Source organism: Denticeps clupeoides, chromosome 2 (assembly GCF_900700375.1).
Source record: "Denticeps clupeoides chromosome 2, fDenClu1.1, whole genome shotgun sequence".
NCBI classification, from domain to species: Eukaryota; Metazoa; Chordata; class Actinopteri; order Clupeiformes; family Denticipitidae; genus Denticeps; species Denticeps clupeoides.
Window position 1 is genome coordinate 8,434,868 of NC_041708.1, and position 26,171 is coordinate 8,461,038.

Below are 26,171 nucleotides of genomic sequence, written 5' to 3' on the forward strand. Positions count from 1 at the left end.
AAGTCTGTAGCATTACAAGCAAACAAATCTGAGGGAAAAGGAGGTAGAAGAGAAAAGACAAGGTCCTGTAAAGGACAAGGTCTTTTAGTTCTATTTCTGATCATTCTGACAAAATACTTGATTAATGAAAGATGACAAAGTGTTACATCTTATATGGAGCTTTGAAAACAAAACGCTGCTTGTCTACTCTCAATTCATGATGCAACTGAAGTAGTTGCCATGTAGGACATTGGAATCCAGAACCTGGAAGTCCACTGGAGATGATTGGCAATGAGATGTGCAAACCAATCCAAATTTTACCATAGGTGTTCAATAACCTTGGGATTTTGTGACCATGTGACTTGAGGTCCATCATTTTTACTACTCATAATCATACTGTTCAATATATTGTGGAGGGAGTTTGGTCACCATGGAAGTCTTGTATTACACTGTCACTCTCGAATGTATAAAAACTAATTCAGCATGACTTTCTCCACTAATTTTTGCCTCCTCTAATTCTCTCTCTATTTGCATACCTCAGTGTTGTTCTCTATCCACCAGTAGAAGATGGCCATTTTGGTCTGACTGGGCCACACCACAGCAGAGACTTCGCTCTGTTTCCCACGGACGGCAACGGCCGGTGCCGACAGATACACCTGCTCCAGGGGGCCTGCCAGCAGAAGGCATTCACACAGAAACACGCTCACCTGACGCAAAGACTGCACCTGTGACGACATTAACATAATGGAGCAGGCGCATCAATCACAGCACTTTCTTCTCGCTAATGAGCCATGAAGCTCCTGGAGAAATAAATGCTTAAACAGGCACTTCCTGCGCACATCGTTTAGAACAGGATGCCGTGCAGGAAATAAAACTGACACTGCGGCATTGTAGCTGCTACTTAGGAAATCTTAACCTAAGTTGGCGGAAGACAAATCTCATATGGCATCTATTCCTATGCCACAGAGTGAGATGTATGTGCGTTTGGGCAAACTGAAATGAAATGACACTCCTGGTGACGGCACCTGATTACCGGAGCGGTGCACTCCGGCATGGCTAATTTGGATGCGTGCTCACACTTGGAGAGGATATGCAAACACCCGCCTGGCAGACCCTCTGTTAATGGCTGGCTTCCTCGGGGGCTGATGCTGACCTTTCAGAAAGTAAATCTGTCACTGGAGAATATTGAATATGATTTTATTTTGACCTACACTTACTAGTCTCCAGCGCCCGCTTCAGGCTCTTGCAGTGCAGAGGTTTAGAATGAAGAACACTGTCCACTTTTCAGTTGTTCTGTTTCCATTTCCCCCCTCATTTGCATACATTTCACTATATGTTTTATGCATTACCTCTATGAACACAACATTTATTTTGAATGTTCTGGTTATTGAGGAAACAAACGATTTTAGAATAATTTTTCATGCCATGGCTGCATTTGAGGAATGAGTCAATGAGTAATGAGATAATGCAGCTTCAAAACAAAACTAACACTGAGTATGTTGATACAGTGGCACCTGCCATTGTCCTTGAGGATCAATGTGTGGCAGGCAAAATGAGCAAGCGTACCAAATTACAGTAGCTAGATGTCTGGGATGTTCCTGGCCTTGAAGTTTTCACGGTCTACCAAAAATGGTCCAGCGAAATATAATCAGTGAGACAGCTACAGGGTCATAGGTTGCCAACGCTCACTGGTGCATGTGGGAATTGCAGTAAGGCCCATGTTGTAGAGATGTTGTTCGTTCCAACGAAAGTTCATACTGAATCTGACAGAAAGGTGTGAGAGCACAAAGTGCATCCAAGCAAATGCTGCTTTTGGGGGTACACCAGTCAGAATGGTCTAGTGGAATCAACAAGTCAGGGGTATTTAGGTGGAAAAACGGGAACCTATTCAATATTAATGTATTGAGAAATATCTAATAATATTATTGTTACGTGCTGGGTCAGTGACACGTATTGGCAAAATTTTCTCGCTCAGGCTCCTCCTCCAGACTAATTCAGATGGACAACACCTGAAATTGTATACAGGTGGAGTGGGCGGAGTTTTCTGTTTATTAGTGTCCATTCATGCTGTCGACCGCGATGTGGTGAATTGTGGTAATAGTGACTGTGCTTGTCAGAAATCATGTGTAGTATTGGGTTGTATGTGTGTATATCACCTAGTAAGCAGACCTTCTGGACCTACTTCGGTTTATTGTTATTATTATTGTTCATACCTGTACTATCATTATTATTATTATTATTATTTATACCTGTTACTAGAGTCAACCCATTATAAAAGGTCAGGTAGTCAGCCAGGGAGTCTGGAACAGTTAGAATAAAGGTTTTGTAGGTTCCTTTCTTTGTTTTAGCGGGAATTCATGTTCCCTGCCGTGGTGGGAACGTATGTATATAGTATAAATATTATTGTAAATAAACCTTTATCACCACTTTTGCACCCTTGGGTTACGTACAAAAAACACATCTCCAATACCATTGTTCCCCCAGACCAGGGGGTAGTTTGTAACATTATGACTGATTGGTGATATACTTAGGAAATCTTGATATTTGACTGATATTTTGTGATATATATCACAAAATACTGAGGACATCTTGTAGTGTTATTCTACATAAGTGAAATGCTATGTAGTTCACTTATTCAAGACCACTAAAGATAACTTAGCTGGACTTATTGCTAATAATATAAACAAATATGGATATATTGGATATAAAGTAAACTCCTCCTCATACATCTGCTAAATTTTGTAAATGTGTGCAGTTTGAATACCATTAGAATTTTATCGTTGGTTCATAAATATTTTTGCCATCTTTGGATATTTTTTTTTTTATGGGATGATCAGTGAGATATGGTTACATACTGGTTATGTGCAGGAAAAGCACACTACTGTCTGTGCCCAGACTGTTCTCCACACGAGCCGTGACACTGAATATCCCCGCCGTCTTATAGATGTGCCTGATCCCTTCGGTTACATGGCTCAGGTTTGAGTAGGTGACCGCAATCCCATCACCGAAGTCCAGACGGACGTCAGTTTGCAAAGAGCCCCCCTGCAATTCGGAACAGAAAGTTCTATTAAAACTCAATAACGATACGAAATTATAGTTCTCAATACCATTCTCAATACTACAGGTAGAGAAAATACAAACACAAGAAATTTTACTTTAACTTTTTAAAAAAATTATTAATAATAGTCATATACATGTGTGTATACATACATACACACACACACACACACTTCATAAGGAAGTTAAAATATAAGTGATTAAAATATTCATATTAGGTTTGAACAGTTTCTCATGTAAATATTTGGTCCTCCAGGTAGATGGGGTAGGGGCTGCCTGCAATTGTTGTAGTATTCCTGTGATTTCCATGAACCAGCAGATGCACAACTGCAATTTAAGTATCGATAAAAGTACTAATTGATATTGAAAAAAAAAAAAAAAAACACTATGACATCCAAAATATGTTTTTTATTTATTACTCCACCGAGCATGAGAGCTTTCCAATCAGGGTCATAGATTCATCACTGTTTCATAACTTTGGCCTGCATAGGTGCTTACATCTGAAGCATATTTTGGGCAGTGTTGACTTAGTGGTTAAGAAAGTGGCCCTGTAATCAGAAGGTTGACGGTCGAATCCCGATCCATCAAGGTTCCACCGAGGTGCCACTGAACAAAGCACTGTCCCCACACACTGCTCCCCGGGCGCCTGTCATGGCTGCCTACTGCTCACTAAAGGTTAAAAGCAGAGGACACATTTCGTTGTGTGCACCGTGTTTCACAATGACAATCTCTTCACTTTCACTTTCATATCAATCCATCCATCCCTTCAAATATAAAAATTTGCCTGTCAAAAGTTTGCACCACTATTTGAGACAGCAACATATGCATGTAGAGGACATTCAAGGGCCAACATGACCACAAGGCGATTCCAATGCCCTTCAAAGGCTGCTGAGGGTCAATTTTGCATTAGAAGTGCCATAAGCAGTCTATGCTCATGGCTCGCTTTTTTTGACCAGATGTTGTTGAGGGATAGATGCAAAGGCACCCGCTTCCTGGGACGCCTGCCAACCCCTCGCCAACCAGTAGCGCTTCCCAAATGCTATGATGAAGCACCCCCTTCTTGACCATCTTTAAAATACATCTATTTTTGTTATACTTACACGGTCCAGATGAAGCAGAAAGGTGACATTAGTTCCCACAGGGGCACTGAGTTCCTCATGGGCTGTGCTCAGACGTACACCACGGGGTGCTTTGAGGTCACACTGTTGCATTCTGGGACTGACGGGCTCTTTCCCACTTTCCTTACAACTGTTGGAAACCACTTTCCTATACCTGACAATAAAACCACACTTTTGGTTAAAAAGGCAAATTATATGCGCACAATATACACCATGGCAGCAGAAAGTCCACCTAACAATGTTATATGAAGTCTTTTAGCAGGAGAGGTCAAAGAAAAATATGCTGTAACTACATATAACACTCTATAAAAGAAGAGTTATGAAGCTGTGTGTACATATAAAGCCCCATTGGGTGAATGCCAATAGGAACCTCTTTATGATTTACAAGATCTCATTATGATTTAAGTTTATTTATTTATTTATACATTAAGTAGAATAATGGCTGTGATAATTAGCATATTTCCCTGCCTTTCCAGTCAGCAGAATTTCATGAAAAGATTCTGATGAATTCATTAACAATTCACAAAGTTGCGAAGGCTTTCCAGACTTTTGTAGTCTCAAAAAGCTACTATTCCAGGCTACATTAAATGTTTTTGTCAGCTACTGTATTTCAGAATTGTAGCACTTTAGTTTACTTCATACTGTAATGCAGTATAATGAGGCAGAGCTGAATGGAGATGTCTTTGTATTCAGAAGGGCTTTGCGCCAGTCTATACATAATCTACCTCATGCTGTAGTGCCCGGAAGTGAACTCAGTGTGATCAAAGGGTTTGATGGCAACTTCAACAGCCTTGATTTGGCTGAATTGCCTGGATTCAGAAGCAATGCAGGCAGCACCGGGGAATAGATTTAGCGCTTCATTTTTGCCATTGGAGGGTTCAAGTTCAAAAGCACGTCATTCAATGCCTTCTGGAAAATCAAAACTACAGTCTGACAGTACTCAATGTTTTATATCCAGGAACAGAACTTTCTATAACTAAGACAAGGTGTTTTTCAAAGAGGATTACAGGTTGTTGCATGTTAGAAGCCAAAAATTGTGCAAATCACATGCACTCACTCAAGGGAACTCACATTTCATCAAAATGCAACAAATGCATTTCATCTGAATTAACTGTCAGTTGAAAGGTGAGTAATTGGCTAAGTTCAGAGGTCAAGATCAGCACCAAAGGAGCAGAAATACACCTACACAACATCAAACTCACTAAAAGATTGTATCTGTGGGATTAACAAGGTACAGAATCCTCAAGGACAGCATGAAGGAATAAAGCCCACAGATGTAAAGGCGATGATATCAAAGAAGCTGAAAAAAAGGAAATGACTCTTAAAAGAATAAAACATTTCTTCACATCCACAGCCCTTGAATAAATATACTTCTGGAGCAATGTAAAACTTTAAAAGCTGGCAGAATTATGCTCATAAATGGAGCTTTTTTCCCCCCCCTTTTTCATAAATCATTTTCTGATTTATTTTTTTAGCAATTGATGTGCATCATTTAGGGAGACATCTGAAAGACTGCCAACTGCTGAAGATTGCCTGATGCTCTGGCTGTGGTCCAACCATTGTCCCATTCGAGGAAAAGATTAGTTTATCTTCATTCTAAGTGTGTGTGCGTGTGTGTCAATACCAGAAATTAATTTATTTGGAAAAAAATTAATAAAACCAGACTTCAACTGGGTAATAAAACAGAAAACATGAAAAACAAAATACTCTTTCAAACTTCATTTTAGCCGGATCCTCTTTACAGCCAAATGGAAAAACATGAAAGGTCGTTGGTGGCTCAACAATCTAGTGGTGATTCTTGCTTTGGGTGTGAGAGGTCCTGGTTCAAATCCCACACAAGCCCATTCAAAAGTTATTGGGGCAGTGGTGGCCAAGCTGTTAAGATTGGTGATAAACTAAAGGAAACATATTATGTACATCGTTTCTATGAGGGCTATGGAATGTTTCTGAAGAATTATGAAGTGTCATGCATTATGTTGTAAGGTGCTATCAGTCCGGTGGCATAAGATGGCTCTACTCACCCGGTGCTGTTCAGAAAGCTCTGGCCAATGCTGCAGCCTTTTCCTGCACTGTTGCCATGGTACCAAAAAGCAGCCAAGCATTTCCCATCCATCTGACGTTCAAATCCATAATCACTATTCACACACACAAATATGCATAGACAAACAGTTCAACATTGTATTAATTATGGCATTAACGCAACAAAACTGAAGCAAATAAATTTTGCATTGCAGTGGAAACAAATGAACCACCGCCATGTTCTAATGGCCTTGCTAGCCAGTCACTGCCTTGTTCATCTAAGATCTGGTGCTGTCGGATCTCGGTTAGCTCTGACACTGGTGACCCCCCTGGGTCCCCGCCTTCCATGTCAGTGCAGTGTATTTCAGACAATGCCTTCAAATGGGTTTTGTTGTGCTTGAATGGACCAAGTAACCTGCCTTGCTTCATCTGTACGGGTTTGACAGGAGTGCCAAGGGGCTGTGCCTGCCCTGGATGTCTGGAGTTATCGGTTCTACCTGTTTTGGAGCACATATGTATTATTTGAACAGCAGTGTTCCTAATTTACCTCTCTAGCTTTTTAAATTAATCATGTGCATATGTTTATCATTGTGCAAATTAAAAGTGGCGACAAACACAACGACTAACATGATTTGGCACTTGTATCACTTTAATTAAAGGATTAAAATAAACATTTAAGATCAGATAATGTGCAAAATGATTGAACCTTGCACGACCCATGCGTAATCCATTAAAGTAACCTATTAATCTGGACAACCATGTACTCATATAATTACCACTAAGGTAGTAAATACATCAGATTAATTTAATATAACCCCTGCAATAAAGGGCATGGTTGCCTCAGCTAATTGCATTTAAATAATTTAAACACTTCAGAGTGACCTTGCTAAAATTATAGAAAGGGCACTGGCTTGATATTTTATATATTTATATATTTGATATTTTTATTTACGCAGCATCTTTTATTTTCTTAATGCTGTAAATATTAAACAATGTTCTCAATCACGATTGTATGCCGGATCATCATTAAATCAGCTGCTCAATCCAAGGTGTGAGGACTCGGCGTATCCAGCTAATACAATTAATCAAACTTTTTTTATGTGCCTTTCTTACAAAATATGGATACAGGTAAAATAGGAATACAATAATTACATAAGAGTAATGCAAATGAGATCAAATTAAATAATGAATAAAATATGACTATAAAATTGGCCAAAATTTTAGACAGGAGGAACAAAGAAAAGTCTAAAAATTCATTTTAAAAGGTCCACTTCAATGAGATTCTAGCTTCAGAATTCTAGTAAAACATTACTCTGGGTGCACAGATCCAGCTTACAAATTCAGAACGATGATTTGACATGACTGGTAATACCAGGGTATTAATTTGATTGATAATTGATTTAATGCATACCTGCCAGCCAATCAGAAACTAGCATTAATCTGAATCAGGGTAAAAATTCCCAATCATCAGTCTTCCATTGTGAAACACTGACTGACTCTTCTTCAATTGCCCTTCACTCAAACAGGCCTGAAACTGCCCAGCACACAACCCCCTTATAGCAGCTGGGCAGATCATGATGGAGAACTTCCAAACTCTTCATTGGTCAAAAAATGTTTTAATCCAAACTCTGAGTCTACTCACAAAGTAGGCTTATTGATTTCAATCTGTGTTTTATCTTTTTTTTTTTTTACCCCAAAATTGTCACTAGGCGTGTGTGTGGAATGAACAGTGAATGAAAGTGTGTGTGAAAGAGAGATGATCGAAGTTAACACTGACAATTAGCTTCCATTATTAATGAATTATCGCTAATGAATCACTTGACATTATGTTAATTCCCCATTTGCTTTTTAATTCACAACCAGCTTCCCTGAGGCCACACTGTACTTATGTGGAGCACAGCAATTAGAGAACACACACACACACCAACACTTTGTCTTGTCTTGTTCTTCCTCACATCATAAACAAAAACTAATATCAGTGATGCACCACTCACACATTGAAGTTGACATTAGGGTCAAACCTATTATCATAAAATACCTTCAACCATTTAATTATAAAGAAGAAAACATTTACAATATACAGTATTTGTACATTTTCTGCAAACAAAGCTGTTAGCTAAAAAAATGTAAGAAATTTAGGGCTGTCAAAATGAACAATAAAAGATTAATTTATGAATAATTAACGTATTTAATTAAATGATCATCGTTATGAAAGCTGCGTTTAATTTACTTTCCATGTGAGTCTGACCTATGACATGCAAAATTCATCCTATTAAGAGACAATCCCAACATAAAGCTGGAGATAGACAGTGTGAAGGGCTGATTCAGATGTTGCTTGTTTTGTGTGCACATTTACATTATTCTCAAATGGAAATGCATTCAAACATGTGGAGTTTGGACATCTAAATCACCACATTAGATGGGAACTATCAAATAGTTAAGAATAAACTATTGAGGTAAACAGCAATTTTTTTTTCATTTTATTTATCTCCAGAATCTGCAGGGTGTTTTTTGTTTTAAAAAACGACCAGATCATCTCCCCATCACTCCCCCTCTAAGCCTCTTTCCCATACTTGTCACTGTCATAGTTTTAAATGTGTTATAACAAGCTTTAGTCTTAATAATTCAATGCAGTTAGTTGGCAACATTTATTAGGACTGACAGCTCTAATAAAAAAGTAATAACATGTTATTATGTATGTAAAATAGTAAGTAAAATTGAAATGCAAAATGCTAATATTTTCTTCTTATTGTTATTGATATTTTTAGAGAAGAAAAGTTCTCACACTGGGTTCATACAGAGTGGACAGTGGAAGTGATAACCCCTTTATAACTACTACTGTCAGCAGAACTTCTCATATTACTATACCCTACAGAAAAATCCATCGCCCTTCTGCTATCGACCACACATTCATAATCCTGAAGGTGAAGGTGAATGCTTTTTTTCGTGTGTCAGTGCTATCTGCAGGATAACCAAATTACTGCCAGGATTGAGATCAGCAGCACGATGCGGCCTCACACACAGGAATACGGACAAGAAAAATAACCTTGTATGATATGACCAAGACTGCCAGGGGAAATCATAGTGTCCTGTGGTTTCCCATCTGGGCCTAATTCTGTTACTGTTTGGCACTATTAAAACATATCTGTGTTGTTTTTTTGGACCACTTTCACCAAAAGTGTTTCAGCAAGACGGCAACTTTGAAAATAGTTTCGGAGTCCAGGAGTTTTCAGCAGTTTTGTCAAAGTTTGTCATACAAGGGAATGTAGAGTAAATATTGAATGTATATATACTAGGGGAATTCATTTGATGTTTATTAAGCTATATCTTTGCTAATCAATATGAGCAACAGAATTGTGGACAAATAATCTATTTGCAAATTGAATCACGCTAACATTTCTAACATCTGACCCCAATATATTTGCATAGACTAATGATCCTGTAAATCTTTCTGTTACAGGAACTGTGGCTCCTGCTTATGTTTCGAGATATTTTAATGAGAATGTTTTTTATTTTTGCAGAATAATAAAAATATAAAAAAGAGACACACACAGCCCTACTCACCATTCAAAGTCAAAGACGTTGCAGGCGCATGGATCGGCAGATATACGCCTGGAGCGGCCCTTTCCCAGGATGCACCTGCTGCCTGCCCGACGCCTCTTGTACACCTGCCTCTGGCCCATCACGCACGGCTCCCCCTGCAGGACATAAAGAGGGAACACATCTGGGGAAAAGTGGCTCTTCCTGCACCTTCCCACCTCCATCTTAAAACGTTTCCAACATTCTGAGCTTCCAACCAGCCTCATGCATCATTAGCTGTCAAGATCACTATATTGTTATTAAGCAAGGGTTGGAGTGAAAACATCCTGGCTGGAGAGCCTCCAGAAACAGGATCGAAGGCCAAATGCAGCACGCATCAGAGGAATTATACTGTCCCGAAAACGCCACATCACTCACACAGACTCATATAACCGCCTGTCGTCAAACGTTCCACGACTGCTGGGAGTTGGCAACTGCTTACAATATAACATGCAGCGGAACACAGAGGTCGCAATATGCCAAGAAGAAGATAATTAATGAATTACACAATGAATTGTGCGTGCATGGTAAAATGCTATATAAGACTCTAACAAAAAAAGGTCAACAACAATTTAATGTTTTATGGAAGTGTGATTCTTGCTGTGTTCTTTCATATGACAAAAAAACATCACTTCTTAAAATTGGTTAAGACTAGTGCTGTAAAGGCTTTATTGCTAATTAATCATATGCAGTTATCTCCAAATCATCCCATAATTCCAGTGCATTATCATTTCCTCTGTGCCACCCATATATGAGAAGTGTGTTAGAATTCTGTCATACAGGTTCTTTTTTAATTACATGCTCTTCCTGTTTTAATAATTACTATTCCTCATATATGCGATTAATTACAGTCTATTATTGTGATGAACTAGATTCATTTATTTTCACTAGATCAGTGATTTTAACTTTTTTAATCCCTCAATATACAATTATTGATCTATTAAACAGACGCCTGATGTTTGGTCTGTTTATGGTTATCTAAGATGCTCTTTTGCGCAAATACTGTCTCTTTGTCTGATGTCCTAGTAACCTGAACTCTATGTAGTGGTGTGTACTTGTGTGTGTGTGTGTGTGTGTGTGTGTGTGTGTGTGTGTGTGTGTGTGTGTGTGTTAGACAAAGTGTGAACACCTGGTTGAGACAGTTGAGTTATTTCTTGCATTTTGTTGGCAGCATCTTGTTTACAGCTCCCCACTGTACACACGGGGTCACTCCATCACCAGGACGTGGCCGCTGCCAAATCAGATTATTTTTAAGTCGACAGGGTCATTTCGGAGCTGCAAAAGGCCCTCAGCCAACCATATACAGGTGCAATTTGGAAACACACATACTGCACCGGTCTGCAGAAGCTGATTCCTGGTTTTGTTGAAAACTGCTTTTGGATTAAATGCTGTCCGTGAAGTGCTGTTGCGTTTCCATTCTGGAACACTCACTTGCTGTATTGCTACCATGGATGTTGAATGAATCAAAATAAATGTTCTCCCTGTACAGCTTATGATTTGCAAGAAATGGAAGCAAGTGCTACAGCTTACAAACCATTAATTTATTCGTTTATTTGGCAACATTATGCAGGATGTGGTCCTTAATCTCGTGTACTTCAATGTTTGGTGTTTTCGAGTTGGTGCTTCCATGGGCGACCACACCCCTGCTGCTGATGTGCGTGGTGGCATGGGGACTGTGACATTTTCTTGTTTTTTCTATTTATGTAAATGCTGAGAGCCCCACGCTTAGTCCATGGTGCTACTTTTAAAATAGTGGCCATAATAACTAGTTATTTTCTTAATTTTCTAAATGTCTAATATGCCATTTTACATTTAAGGTCTACACAAAAGAACAATATGGGTAAATTATGTAACCATTCTTGGACTGAATCTGCCACTTTTATAGTAATTTGCTTCATATTCAAGTGTCTTAGCCACAATGCTGCTACCACCCTAAACTGAATTATTACTTTATAACTTTTTTACAAATTACTCTCTCACATTGTCAATTGCTAGAGTGCCAAATTCCTGAAAGCAAGCCCAGGGTGCCAGTGCTAATAAAAATCCAGCAAGACACCAGGGGATGGGACGGAAGACAGACGACTGGCCTGAAGCTGCCCCCTCTGCACCACAACAGGCAAAGCAAAACCTGACAATGCGAATCAAGACACAGGTACATACTGACATCATAAAATAAATTAAATTGCTCATCTCTGACTGCAAGTTACATGAGCTGTAGGGGACATGCAGGCTGGTTGAGTCTGATCATAAGCCTGCACATTACATCCAGGTCCTTCACCCGAGTACCCCGCCTTTTAGCAGGCAGGCTGGTGCCAAAGCAAGCACATCTCTTCACACTGGAATTGTACAGAAATATATTTTTAATGGGATTCCTAAATGCAGGAATGTCACAAACTCAATAACAAAGCAAATTTATCAAGACCGAACCCCCTTTCCTCATTCATATAATTGTTGTGTTTTGATTAATGTGTATTTTAAAATTGTAAAATGTATTTTACGCTGTGTACAAAACACTAGATAGGCCTTGTTTGGTATCATTCAGCTGAGTTTTTTTTAGTATGTGTGTCTCTGAAAGAGAATATTCTTTGAGCTAGATGGTTGATGCAGGATAACCTTGTGCTTAAGAATTTTTATTACTGAGCATAATAAAAAATAGACTTTGGTTTCCTCCCCAAAATGATTCAAACTGCCAAAATATCTCTCCATTGCTCCAGCACAAGCCCAACGGTTGTTACCAATGCTGGTAATAAAAAGGACTGACACACCCAAGTCCTTTGTCTTCTGTCTTCCGTTCCGTTCCGGCCATGGTACCCTGCTGCGACCCAATGGAAGACACGAGCAGAAACGGAACCGTGCCGACAGCCGCAACCTGCAACAATGCAACGCTGATGACCGACCTCACAGAAAGATCCCTCAGGCATCATGCACTTTAAGATGGTCGATACCCAATGATATTGCTTTCCTCGCACGGTGCTGATAACTAGTTTCTGATTCATTGCATCTTCTCTGTCAACCTTAAGAAAGAGGTTGCAACAGTGTTTGCAAAGTTTCCTGTTACACCCTCCTGATTGTAGAAATTTAAACCTGATATTTAGTTAAGGATAAAAGACCGTCCTACCATTATACAACTTATTGTGATTAGGGGTGGTGAATGGGAGTGAAAATGAAACAGTGTTACGTGTATTTCTGTCTCCCCTGTTTATAGTTTTGCAAAATAGATTTGTCTGTTCAATAAAACTCCAAAAAGGCATTTCTTACATGTGTACAGGAGTTTAAAGCTCCAGCAATTAAATAAAGTCACTACACCAGAAAAGATCACATCTGCTCTTAATTAAGATCTTAAGTAAATAATTCTGGTTACGCCGTCAAACTTTTGCATGTTACTTTATCACGAGACTAACTCACTGGATGAATAGTCAATTGCTGGTAATTCTTGATATTTTATGGGTTCCCCCATATCGCAAACGTTACTGTTCATCGGTGCCGTATCCCTTTACACCCGTGACAAAGTCAGTGTTTAGTAAACCGATTTATTCGTTTGAGCTGGATTCCACGTACACATCGTGAACGCTGGTTATTTTCCCTGAAAGCACTCAAATTTTGATTGCGACTTGACAATCACAGTTGCATTAAAAGTATGTCCTACTCACCTATTCTAATTTTCTTTTCTGTAACTGGCATTATTGTCAGTTAGCATAGTCCAATAATATTTATACAAATTGAAATAGATTTTTCACACTCACTGGCTATTCTAGAAGCATTTACTCTGTTCGTTCAATTTGTATTTGTAAAGTAGCAGGCTATAGTCTGACTGTCATGTGATTTGACCACGGTCTACCCAACAGTACCAATGCTTAGACAATTTTCTTTTTTGTCATACAGTGAGAAGGCCATTTAATTGTGCTCTAGTAAGTGGCAGCACTTTAATACTTATAAGATTGTTTAAGCAGTTTTGTGTGTGCCTTGGTGCATTACGGAAAATTTGGAAATTACAAAATAATGAACATTAGAAAACATAAATAACTAGCTAATCACAATTAACAAACTGCAAGAACCCAAATTTGATTAAATGTAATAAAATATTTCTATGCAGAAAGTGTGTAATGAATGTTGAAGGACAAAAAAAAAAAAAGGTTCAAGCATTCACGTCTCATTCTAAATCCTGGTGAGTTGAGCAATATTAAACTTTTGCACTAATCCACAAGATAGAAATGTCATCACGGAGCATGTGTTTGATCGGCTCTTCCACAAAAAAACATATATATATATATTTTTTTTATCCATCAACGCAAGGAAATTGCTGTGTAGTCATGCACTGCTATTTATCTCATCACACATGCAGTTGATGTGCTGATGCAGACAATGGGGTCCAGCAGGACATCTGAAAGGTCCTCCGCTGTGATAAGATCTTTCTGCCAGGTGCTTCAATGGCAGGCCTGCAAAAAGAGCAATCTGATATGGAGGGCCAACCACGCCCGAATAAATCAAACAGTGAGAGAAAGTTCAGCTTCTGCGCACCAATGCATGAGGAAGCAGAACCTCAAGCAGTATGCACTGGAGAAATTGACAAGCAGCAAACTCCTTTAATCCGCCATTCCAATAAAAAACGTTACAGACAGAATTGTTGTATATTGAGCCTGGTGAACTTTGGTAGATCAATTTGAGGATGTCAGTGGTCCACTCGGATGCAATACTGGAACCCCATATTAAAACGAAGACCAGCAATTTCCACAGCCCATAATCTCAGGCACATACATATTTATACACCACATGAGTTTAAGAGGTCTATCTTCAGTGCAGTATTACACATGTTGTCTGTAATATAAACAGATAAAAACACAAAAGAATTGCTTGCTAGTTATATGCCTCTTTAAGAATAGAAACTTGCATGTTATTATTTCTGTCAGCTAGAAAAGAATATGTAATGATATTGTGGAGTTGATTGGCTGATCTCACACACATCAATTCATCATTCTGGACTATGTAAACCTGTTACAAAGGATTACATCGTCACATGCACAATGAGCATTGTTGACAAATCAAATGATAAATGATAAAGCATCCAATAATGCACCAAACAGCTGAAACTGTCTGATTAACTGGCATGACGACTTAATAGATATAAAGTTCCTCAATATCTACTCATGAAAGCAATTTCTCCCAAAACACCAAATACAAACCACTGAGATCCTGTATCCTCCCTTCTCATCTGTTTACTTCCATTTTCTGTCCTCAAAATAGAACTCAGCATATGTCGCAAACACAATCTTTGTTATCATCTCGGGGCCTCATCCACCACCAACCCAAACATGAAAGTTAAAGTGATAATTTTGTCAATGTGATACACACAGCAAAGCACCCAGTGCACACAACGAAAGGTGTCCTCTGCATTTAACCAATCACCCAGTGCGCGGGAACGGTATCTTGTTCAAGGGAACCTCAGTGGCACCTTGGCGGTTCAGGATTTGAACTCGCAACTCTTACCAATCCACTTCCTTACCCGCTGATTGGTGAATTTTACATTGGAAATCATCCAATGTGCAACGTCTCAAATAACGGCTGAAAACAAGTAATAAAAATAATGCCACAGGTGACCAAGCTTGCAACTGGATCTCAGATATTTATAGGCCTCATATAAGATTGGCCGAAAAAAAAAAAAAACTCCTTTTGAAGTTGACTGACACAATTAAGTCGTATTTTGGTATAAATCTGCAGGCTCTGAACAGTCATATTCCCAAAAACAAATACAGCCCTAAGAACTCAGAACCTCATCTATCTACTCGTCTGAATATAACAGTTTCGAACAACTTATGCGCAGGCTCTGCTGCGTGTACAGCGAACCCCTTTAGTGTAATGCAACTAGACCAGCCCATTTAAGAAACACATTTTTCACAAGGAAAAAAAAAACATAAAATCCCAGGTGTGTGTTAAAACACTCGCACCTGCAGGACCGCGGCATAGCAAGATGCTTGTATATCAAGGACATGCAGACTAAATTTGGCAAGTCCGTAGAGGAACGAATTCATTGCACATCAGTGTGCAAAATGAAGAAAAAATAAATAAAAGAAACTGAGGGCACAGAAGGCAGACAGGCCCTTTTTTGTAAACCAGCAGGGTGATGCCACCCCTGCACAGTGGAAACCTTTGATGACAAATGTTTTTTTTTTTTTTTGTACCGGGCCAACAGTCTGGCTAATGGGCTCGGGTCTCAGACAGCAGTATGACCACGGGTTCAGAGATGGTGCAAAAAGCCCTTTGCTTCATCTCAGAACTACACTGCTGCTCCAGTTATGAGGTGGAACTGGACTGGAGCAGCTAGAAGGAGGAAGATCGAATTGATCGAAAAAAGCTACTGATGCAACAGACAATTTTGTGACTGAGTGCTTGCATGAGGGTGTGCTAGTGTGTGAGTGTGTGTATGAGTCTGTTTACTTGCCTGTTGTTAAAAGACATCACTTTTAGCTCTCCCCAAAATGCATATACTTATTCTACACAATGGTCACTTCCACAAATTGAAAACTTGAATTCACAATGAACTGATTTAAAATTCCGGAAATAATTTTGTGATTACTAGAATGTCTGCATCATTAATAGTTTTTGTGAGGTTTGCTATGTGTTTTATTGATGTTTTCAATTAAGTTGAATGGGTGAGAAGGGTGGTCAAAATAGCATGCGTACCTGGCATGTTATCGTATTCATGATGCCCAGGAGCAGCTGAGTGCACACAGCCAGTAGCAATGATTATGGAGTCCTGATCAATCCAAGTTCACACCAATTAAGTTTGATCAGGACTCCATAAGACTAGTCAGCATTAATGTGGATGGAACGCTCCGTACTTACCTTTGGTTTGTTCTGTTCCCAAAGTTTATGTCTTATTAGGCAGTCCCGCTGAGGACCATGAAACCCGGAAGTGGGCCAGACCATGGCCGAGTGGTGGTGAGGACAAGCAGGAAGAAGTTCTGATGTCTGATGATGTCAGTATTGACGAAGACAATTGGTGGGGCAATGGCATAGTGTATACACTCCCCACAGCGCATACTCTGACACATCAAGAGCCCAGCGTCATTCCCTATTACTTCCTGGTGTGTGAAGTCTCATAGAAATGGAAGGAGGAAGATGATGGAAGAGGGCAATACAAGCCAGCAACTGTGCTGCCGGTTCTGACTATACACGTCCAGTCGCAGCCACACCAAACCTCTGCCCAGACGTGCCCCAGCAGGACGGCCACACAGCAAGAGCCCTCTGGCCTAGTGTCCATTTTTCCCGCCAGCCACCTGTACCAGCTTACTGCATACAACCCCCTACCCTTCACAGGCATGCCAGTGGGGCAGTCAGTGGCCGGCAACACCCACCTGCAGTCATACGCCCAGCCCACTGTAGGCCATTACAAGCAGCCTCCAGTTCCAGCTCCCCAAACCACACCCTCTTCAGGGGTGCCAGTGGAGCTGACCATGCCTGCCACCACCGCCTGCAGCGATGTGCCCAGCCCACTACAGGCCATGACAAGAGTGCCAGCCAGCAGGAAACAGGGAGGGAAGCTGGAGTGTCCAGCAGGTACATGCAGCGGCAGGGCCTGCATGTTCCTCAGCCTGTGATACAGTAACAGGTTGCCCGAGGTTCCAGTAACACAGGAAGGGAGGCAGCCAGAAGGTCCAGGTCCCACTGTGCCAGAGAGGTCCAGCAGTGCCAGCAGAGCACAAGCCCTGTAGTTGCTCCCATCTTCCCCTCCTCCTCCATTGATGGTGCTTGGTTGCCCTTAAAAAGGGGGTACTGTGACGCCCAGGAGCTGCCGCTCGCACACAGCCGGTGCCAATCCACCTGATTATGGAGTCTTGAAACCAATTAAGCTTGATTGATCAGGACTCCATAAGACTAATTCAGTCCATTAATGTGGACTGAATGCTACATATTTACCTTTCGATTGTTTCGTTCCAGATGTTTATGTCTCACTTTTGGGTCCGTTTTTGACAAATGTATAATTTTGGCCATTGCGCCCGTTTTCTTCGTATTTATAATAAATCCTTTTCATTCAAATGTCCCAATTCTTCGCCATACATAAAGTCATGTTGGCGTTTTTCAAAACAAATAAATAAACAAATGCATTCCTATGGCGTCTTCACATCCAATCAAAGACCAATTGGAATGCTTTGCATGTTTGGCCATGACGGTCGGTGGAGTTACTTTTTTAGGGTAGGGGTAGGAAATTCTCTGGGCAGACAAAGCATAAGAAAGGGGAGGTGACTTTTCCCCTTATTACGAAAATTTTGTTGATATGAATGTCTTCAGGTCTGTGCATGTTTAAACACAGTTCAAATTGTCTGTGCTTTTGTGCAAGTTATTCAGTGTATACCTGATTTTGTATGTATTTATTTGTTTACTCTGTGTGTGTGCTTGTGTGTGTATCTCTATGCACCTGGTTTCTGTCTATGAGAGTTGATGTGTGTGCTTTACAGAGTGGCTTAGTACATGTATATGTGTGTGTGCGTGTGTATTTGGGAGAGCCTGAATGTGCACTGGAATGTGTGTGTACCTGGTTGAGTAAGTACCATGGCTGGTAATCCCCCTCACTGCACTGTCGGCTGAAGAGGCCTCTGTAGTCGACCTTAATGAGCTGCCACTCAGAGCGGTAGCTGAAATGGCCGAAGAGCCTGAAACACAAACAAGGCTGTTCTCTCATCTCTAACGGCCCTTTCAACATCACTCACTCGCGCTGCGGGAGGAGGCTTTTTATCCGAGCTCAAACACACTCTGTGCTTAACGCTGAATTCTGATAGATGCCTCCCAGAACTCTTATCCTGCGCACATTACGGTGGAAACGGCACAAACATTATTGATTAAAAAGTGGTTTACTAACACATTTCACTCACGATACTGTTTGATCTTCTTATTAGTGTTCACAAATTGTGCACAGACAAGTACGAATTTCTGAAGTTTTCAAATTAAATAATTAAAATGATCAAATATCTTAAGACGGAAAAGATCTTTAGATATTAATGTGCTAATGTCTAATTACTGTTGTATTTCAGTGGAGATAAAAACAACTTATGCAACTTATGCATAGCTATCAAACTACGGTAAAAGCCAGGGAAAACACACCTTAAGCTGGCTAAGCTTTACCATTTTAATCATGGACACCAACACCAATGTAACGTAATATCAGTTCAACTGGGAATGAACAAAAACAACGTTCACTAACAAAGCTACAAAAGCTAACTTTAGCAAAGCTAAAGCAACGTCTTTTGGGTTTTCAAATGTTAATAAGATCAACACATAAAGCTAGCTTCCCTATTGAAATAAAGGCCATAACGTTGCTGGTGGTTTTTAACTAGCCTTAGCTGGTAAACCAGCATGACTTACACAACATAAGATGGTTCGACTTGCTGGTCAAAGCTGATCTTAAACCCTAAGTTTGTCAAATTTGCTTGATTCACCAGCGTTACCAGATTAATTACATTTACATTTACAGCATTTATCAGACGCCCTTATCCAGAGCGACTTACAATCAGCAGTTACAGGGACAGTCCCCCCCTGGAGAAACTTAGGGTTAAGTGTCTTGCTCAATGGTAGTACGTGGGATTTGAACCTGGGTCGTCTGGTTCATAGGCGACTGTGTCAATCACTAGGCTACTACCACCCTGTGGTATTTTAATTAATAAACAGAGCTGATGACATCAACTTTAGCAATGCTGAAGCCAGCTATGCAGCAGCGTTTCTGCTGCCATCCATTTCCTGGAAGACGTACAGTGATGTGACCTTGGTAAACATGCCCCCTTGGCTAAGACATCCCTCCTGGCCTGTTTGGTTACTGTGTGGGTGCCTCTGTGTGGGTTTGGTAGCAATAATAATTGGGACAGGGTTGTCTGCTAATGGATGCTCAAACAACCTTGGCTTAAATACAATTCTCCTGTTACACCTCCCACAGGTTGTCCTTAAAATACAATCCATGGTGTGTGTCTGTGATACTCACATGATGACATGGTGTTGTAGGTCCTGGTCCATCAGAATTCCATCCACAAAAAGAGGAGATGGAGAGAACACATGCTGTTGCCAGTGCCTGCCTTCATCCAGACTAATCCTAACACATACACATACACACACACCATGAGCTCATTAGCACAGGCACACAAACGGTCCAAGGCCAATTTATTTACTACCTGTAGTCCCACTTTAAAGCTGTCCAGCTCTATACTGTAGCCCACCTGCTGTTGTAAACAGTTTATCAGACCACACCAATGGTCAGTTTCGGAACAAAGGACAGCTGCTGACCAAATGTTATTGTGGTGTGGACCATTCTCAACACTGTATAGATAGTGAGGTGCTAATGGGACATGGGTAGGATCATGATTTTTACATGCCCGTGTGGCTGGTGTGTGGAGAGTGCTAAACCAATCCAACATTAACAGACAATTAAGTGACCACCGTTCAGAATGTCTCATGGTCCTGAGCACAAATTGTGAATGACAGCAGCTGGACAGTAACATCGACTCACTGAACCCTGCAGAAAACAGTGTAACACTAGTAGGTGGCATGAACAGCACGACCAGCAGGAAAACACTCATACCAGCAAAGACCAGTTGTGTAAAAACATACCTTAAGCTGGCCAAACTAGCTGGTGTAACAGTGTATTCCATCTTAATCAGATAGTCATGCTGTTTTGTTATCAGCAGGTAAGGTGCAGCTCCATGGTAATTGTTTCTGATAAAGTTTTTAAGTGAAGTGATTTTCATTGTGATACACAGCACAAGGTGACACAACGAAAGGTGTCTTCTGCTTTCAATCCATCACCTTTAGGGATCAGTGGGAAGCCATGACAAGCGCCTGGGGAGTAGTGTGTGGGGACGGTGCTTTGCTCAGTGGCACCTGGGGGGATCGGGATTCGAACCGGCAACCTTCTGATTACGGGGCCGCTTCTTTTACCGTAGGCCACCACTGCCTCAAGTGGTATGAAATGAAGACACAGAAACTTGTGTATTTTCTCCCTTTAATAAGTTTCTAGTTTCTATTTCTATTTGAATTTTTATACTTCATTTAAGACCATAAATTTGTCAGTGACAGTAGATGGCAGGAAAGGCCTTTCAGGAATCTAATTGGTTTGGTCTCACTTAATTAAATTAGGATAGATCAGAATGGGATAAGCTACTTTAGTCGAAGCACACTGGGAAAACTGGTCCCTAGGAAGTTGGAAAAGCTGAGCGGGAATCCCCAGAGGCCTGGGTTAAACTTATAGAGTGCTGTCGACTTACAGGAAGGTTACACGTTTATGCTCCGAAAACATCCAAGGACTTATGTTACCTTTCAGAGTCTTAACGCATTCTGACAGCATTTCAGAGCGGGACGCATTAAAGTACTGTGTGATACATGAGTGGGAGTCCCATGGTCCCATCTCACTGCGAACCTCCACTTCACCCCACACACACACACACATAGTCAAGATACATGCCAAAAAAAGACGTTTAAAGCAACTGGAAGCCAGTTGAAAGATTTGTTCAACCAAAGGCAGCTGTTTAAAATTAAAAATGACTAAAATAGTTTTATGCAGTGAAGAGTGTGTGTGCGGGCCTGTATGAATGTTTGGGAATCTATGTGCTATACCGTGCTGTGACAGTGTTTATCTCACAATGCAGATTTAGTGGGTAATACAAATGGGGTTAGAGACATGGCTGTGGTTAGACTCACAGCCAGAGGCTACTCGCTTAATGCTACAGTGCATTCTCCACTGCCGCAGAACGGTTAAACAAGTCAAAATTATACATTTGTCAAAGTCTGTGCGATTCTCACCCACGAGCTATGTCACATCTTAGAGAAATAATATGGATTAAAGTAGAGCAATGTGGACTAATTCTGCATAATATGGTGAATGCAGAATAATATGCATCTCTGCGGCACAACACGCAAATGGAGCAACGTTACAGGGCATGTCATTCACAGCCCTGCCTGACTGAAACGAGTAACAATGGCTAAAGCGGATAAACATGAGCTAACACAGATTAATCCTTGTAGGTTTACACAGATTAATCCAGGTTGATGCGTAATGCAGGATTAATGGAAAACAATACAGTCTCAGACTAATTAAGTTATCAGCAGTATGCTCTGAGAATTAGTGCCATTAAAGCGCATTAAACAGCCTTAGAGACTGTTAAATGTTTTAAATGAGAAATGAAGCCGTGTTATGAGGTGATTTGAAATGGTAACCTAATAAGGCAGGAAGGAATGGCCAAATTCAGTTCATTAGACCGATCCCTTTGATTCAAAACTTTTTATTAATTTTAAACTGGATAAGGTGAATTAGTTATTAAAGTCCAATTCAAATCATCAGAAGGTCACAGGTCGAACTTTTATAAAATGGTGCTAACCGCTTTATGAATAATGAAAGCAGGACACGTACTGATAGGTTAACCTCCAAAACTGTGTGCGAGACAATATCTTGGTACGCAGCACAGCTTGAGTCCCTGGATCTTTCATCTGTACAGATTCCATCTGGCCAGACTTCAAGCGCCAGTGTCTGTAAAAATGACTTTGTTTGACTCATTTTCTTATGCTCATTAGAGGATGTTGATTGGTCCAGCCATAAAACAGCTAAAGCCAAATCGTTAATGTGAAATAAAAAGAAAAATTTGGAGTGTCCTGCTGGTTGTGCCAGGCTAATGAAACAACATTTGTGCACAAGAAGCAGCCCTATGGAATAAAACAAGATCGCTGGGCTCTGAGGCAACATTACAGTCTTACCACAGGTGGCTGATGGGAACAGTGGCCTGGATAATGGCAACCAAAGCTCCGCCCTCCTCTAGAAACCACACCCTGTGCTCCTCTTCAAAGATCTGCAAATTAAAATGATCATTATAAATTTTGTACACAACATCAAATATAATGATAATCATAATTCCTATTATAATAATGCTTGTGTACCCTTCTGCAGCTCTTACCTGCCTCCAGGTATTGCCTGCATCAGAGGAGATAAACATCCCTACATTCTGATAGGACAGCTCAGATCCAATGTTTCCTGGAGAAAATTGTAAATAGACATTTGAAAATTGTAAATAGACACTTGATATCAGCCATGACAGCGCCCGGGGAGCAGTGTGTGGAGACGGTGCTTTGCTCGATGGCACCTCAGTGTCACCTTGGCAGCTCAGGATTCGAACCGGCATCCTTCCGATAACGGGTCCGCTTCCTTACCTGCTAGGCTACCACTGCAATGATGTGACTCACATACAACTGTGAGCACTGTGTGTGTTCTTGATTGGCATAATTGTGTTTTTATTTGTGTGTGTGTGTGTGTCCATCCATCCATATGCACTTACCTGTAGCTACAATAATCCCAGGTACAGACTCTTTGCTGGAAATGCTGTCAGGTGTGTACGGGTTCTCTGACATTTGCAAGTGCAAATGAAGAGAGCACGATGGCTTGAAACAGAGAGAAAAAAAGTTTGAATAAAAGTTCTCTTCCCTCTCAGCAGGAGTCAAATAATGATAGTTAAAAAAAAACAGGAATAAAAAAACATAAAAAGCCACTGATGATGAGAGCACAGAAAATAGCCTTTCATCTCTCCATCGCCAGCATGTGTGTGTGAGGGACTGTGTGTGGTCACTCTGTGTGTGGTCACGTATATGCACACTGAAATATCAGAACAATGAAACATAAATGTCTTTACCCACAGGCAAAAACATAATTAGAATTCAGAGGGACGTGCTGATAAATCGCTGATTGTCCACAACCCCAACCTCCGCTCCTCCCTACCCGTGTGGCGGGAGAGATAACCCAGCGTGCATCAAGACACCCCATTAAATCCACTTACTCCCTAGCTGCTGTTTTCAGCTGTAAATCTCCCCATAAAATCCGCCGCGGCTGTCGCTGATGGCCCCAGAAACTGGACAAACTTTCTCCAGTTCGTTCATTTCATTTCTTGTTGAGACATCTTTGCCTGTGATTTGCCTCAGTGGTTCTTGAATGGGTCTTGGAAAAACGACTTAGACCTCGTCTCTCAACTCAACTTAAAAAGACCAGGAGTTGTGGTCCTTTTCACAAACTTCAGTTATATATTGAATCTAATAGTAACTTTTCATTGTTGCTGTCAAGGGTATGGAATCATATTTGTGCTAAAATCTTGAAATCTTGAATTTTTGCTTCTGAGTCTTTTAGTTACGCTGCTCTCTTTTACAGTTTCACTCCTGGCTATTCAGTCGCACCGCCCTTTTTTACGTTTATGCGGTTGGACTTTTGGCACAACTTCCTGGGGCAGTGGTTAAGGTTAAGGAAGCGGCTCCGCAATCAGAAGGTTGCCGGTTCAAATTCCCGATCTGTCAAGGTGCCACTGAGGTGCCACTGAGCAAAGCACCGTCCCCACACACTGCTATGCAGGCGCCTTTCATGGCTGCCCATTGCTCACCAAGGAAGAGGTTTAAAAACAGAGGACACATTTTGTTGAGTGCATGTGTGCTGTGCTGCAGTGTATCACAATGACAGTCACTTTACTTTGACTTTTACAATTTACTTGTGTGGGCGGGGCTTCGCCTCATTGGCCAGCTGGTATTTGAGTCACAGCTCCCACACGGGGGAAATTGTGCCAAAAGTCCAACCATATTCTCAGGCAGCGTAAACGTAAAACGAGGCAGAGCGACTGAAAAGCCAGCAGTGAAACTGTAAAAGAGAGTATCAAAAATGAAAAAGAGCAAGATGTAAGCAAAAACATATTTGATCAAAATTCCAAAACATTTGGTAGAAATCTGATTCCATACAAGGGCAAATATAGTTAACAAAATTGCACCAACTAAATTAACTGTAAATATTTCACAAAATCCAAAAAATGTTGTCTGTACTGATTAAAATGTAAGCATGTTTATAGTTTCATATATAAATGTTAAACAGTTATTACCACTTCACATTCTACTCATTAATACTGTCAGCAGGTGAAAATATGCACTACAGCTTGATGGTAAGGGAGTTATTTGAATACACCAGGGTGACTATTGAATAATTTCGAGGTCAGATCATGGCCTTTCAGTGACTCTGAAGGCATGAAAAGCCATACCATAATTTCTGGTTTTGGAATGCGTTTGAAAGGCTGAAATATTGAAAAATCAGTCTACAGCTAAATTCCTAGTGCATTTCATCGTAAACAGCACAAACCATTATGCATCATATATTAATAATTAAACATAAAAATAGAACAAACTTTTTTTTTCTTGTGCATGTGACTAATAACAGTTTCCTTGTGCGGAATTCATGGCCAACACTTCACTAGATGGTAATAGCCCCTTTGGCCTCTATTGTCCAGAAATGCCCATGCTGCTCTGGCAGGAGAAATGTAGCTCGGAGAAAGTGTGTGAGCTGACTCTGGGATTATTTTGTGCACAGCATTGGCTGCCCGGCTGAAATTGCTGGCTGCTGTGAAAAAGACAGCACATGAGCATTCCATAATCCAAAAACCAAAAAAAATAACTGCACAGACAGATTTATGTCATGATTCCCACAAAATACAGCATCATGTTTAATTGTTATTATATAATTTTTATCTAATGAATATTAGAATGCTTATTAATGGTGATATATACTGTACATACACATACACATACACACACAGTCGGGCAATAAAGTATTCGGCAGCAACTGACTGCACAAGTTGTCCAATCACATGAGAGAGGTATGTAATTTTCATCATAGGTACACTTAAACTGTGAGAGACAGAATGTTAAAAAATCCACAACATCACACTATATGATTTTCTTTTATTTAGAAAATGGCCATGCAAAATTTGTATGCTGCTGTTCCAATGCTTGGAGTTTTAGGTCGCCTTCAGCGACTCTATTGCGGTTATTAGGCACTGGGTTTGCTCTACTTCATCACATATTTTCTTAATTGAGAAAAAACTCAACTAAATTTACAAAAATTGTAAAAATTACAGAAATTGTAGGACTCGGGTCCTTCTCTGGTAGAAAATGTTGTCAGCATTGCCATTTTGTGGAACCCTCTTCCAAACTTAACACCTACAAGAACAACCAAAAATGATAATAAAATTCCAAAAAGGTATTATTTGAAGGTAATACAGGCCCAAACGCTTAAACCACTAACCAAATACACAGTTAAACATAACCACCATTGCACAACAAAAAAAAGATAAGATAAATTGTACCTAGTTTTATAACTGACCTCTAAAATTCTGATCTGACTTTGTTACAACTCACACAGCTCTGTACACATGCTAGCTGTGATTGGCTGTCAGTGGGGTGCCAATAGAGATTACAGAAAACCTGATGGAACCTGCGGACCCAATGATTCGGTATAATTCCCTCGGTAATGTTGAGGTTCAGTTAAAAAGAGGTTGCAGTCTGCCCAGTCAGGACTTGGCAAGGGGAAAAATGGGACAGATCTGGTCTCAGTGGTGGGAAATGCTGATAAACTGGGTAAAAAAAAAAAAAAGA

The 26,171-nt window shown here is 40.4% G+C and overlaps 1 protein-coding gene across 1 annotated transcript in view; it reads right to left on the reverse strand.

Annotated features, from left to right (window-relative positions):
* Positions 1-26,171, reverse strand: part of sorcs3b (sortilin related VPS10 domain containing receptor 3b) — a 74,995-nt gene that overhangs the window by 15,977 nt on the left and 32,847 nt on the right. The window contains exons 11-20 of the mRNA XM_028964955.1: positions 23,054-23,156; positions 22,676-22,752; positions 22,479-22,570; positions 19,720-19,827; positions 18,283-18,400; positions 9,738-9,871; positions 6,176-6,289; positions 4,137-4,308; positions 2,835-3,021; positions 516-649 (exon numbers count right to left, since the gene is read on the reverse strand). Coding sequence (XP_028820788.1) covers positions 516-649; positions 2,835-3,021; positions 4,137-4,308; positions 6,176-6,289; positions 9,738-9,871; positions 18,283-18,400; positions 19,720-19,827; positions 22,479-22,570; positions 22,676-22,752; positions 23,054-23,156 — 1,239 coding nt within the window. The remainder of the gene's footprint in view (positions 1-515; positions 650-2,834; positions 3,022-4,136; positions 4,309-6,175; positions 6,290-9,737; positions 9,872-18,282; positions 18,401-19,719; positions 19,828-22,478; positions 22,571-22,675; positions 22,753-23,053; positions 23,157-26,171) is intronic.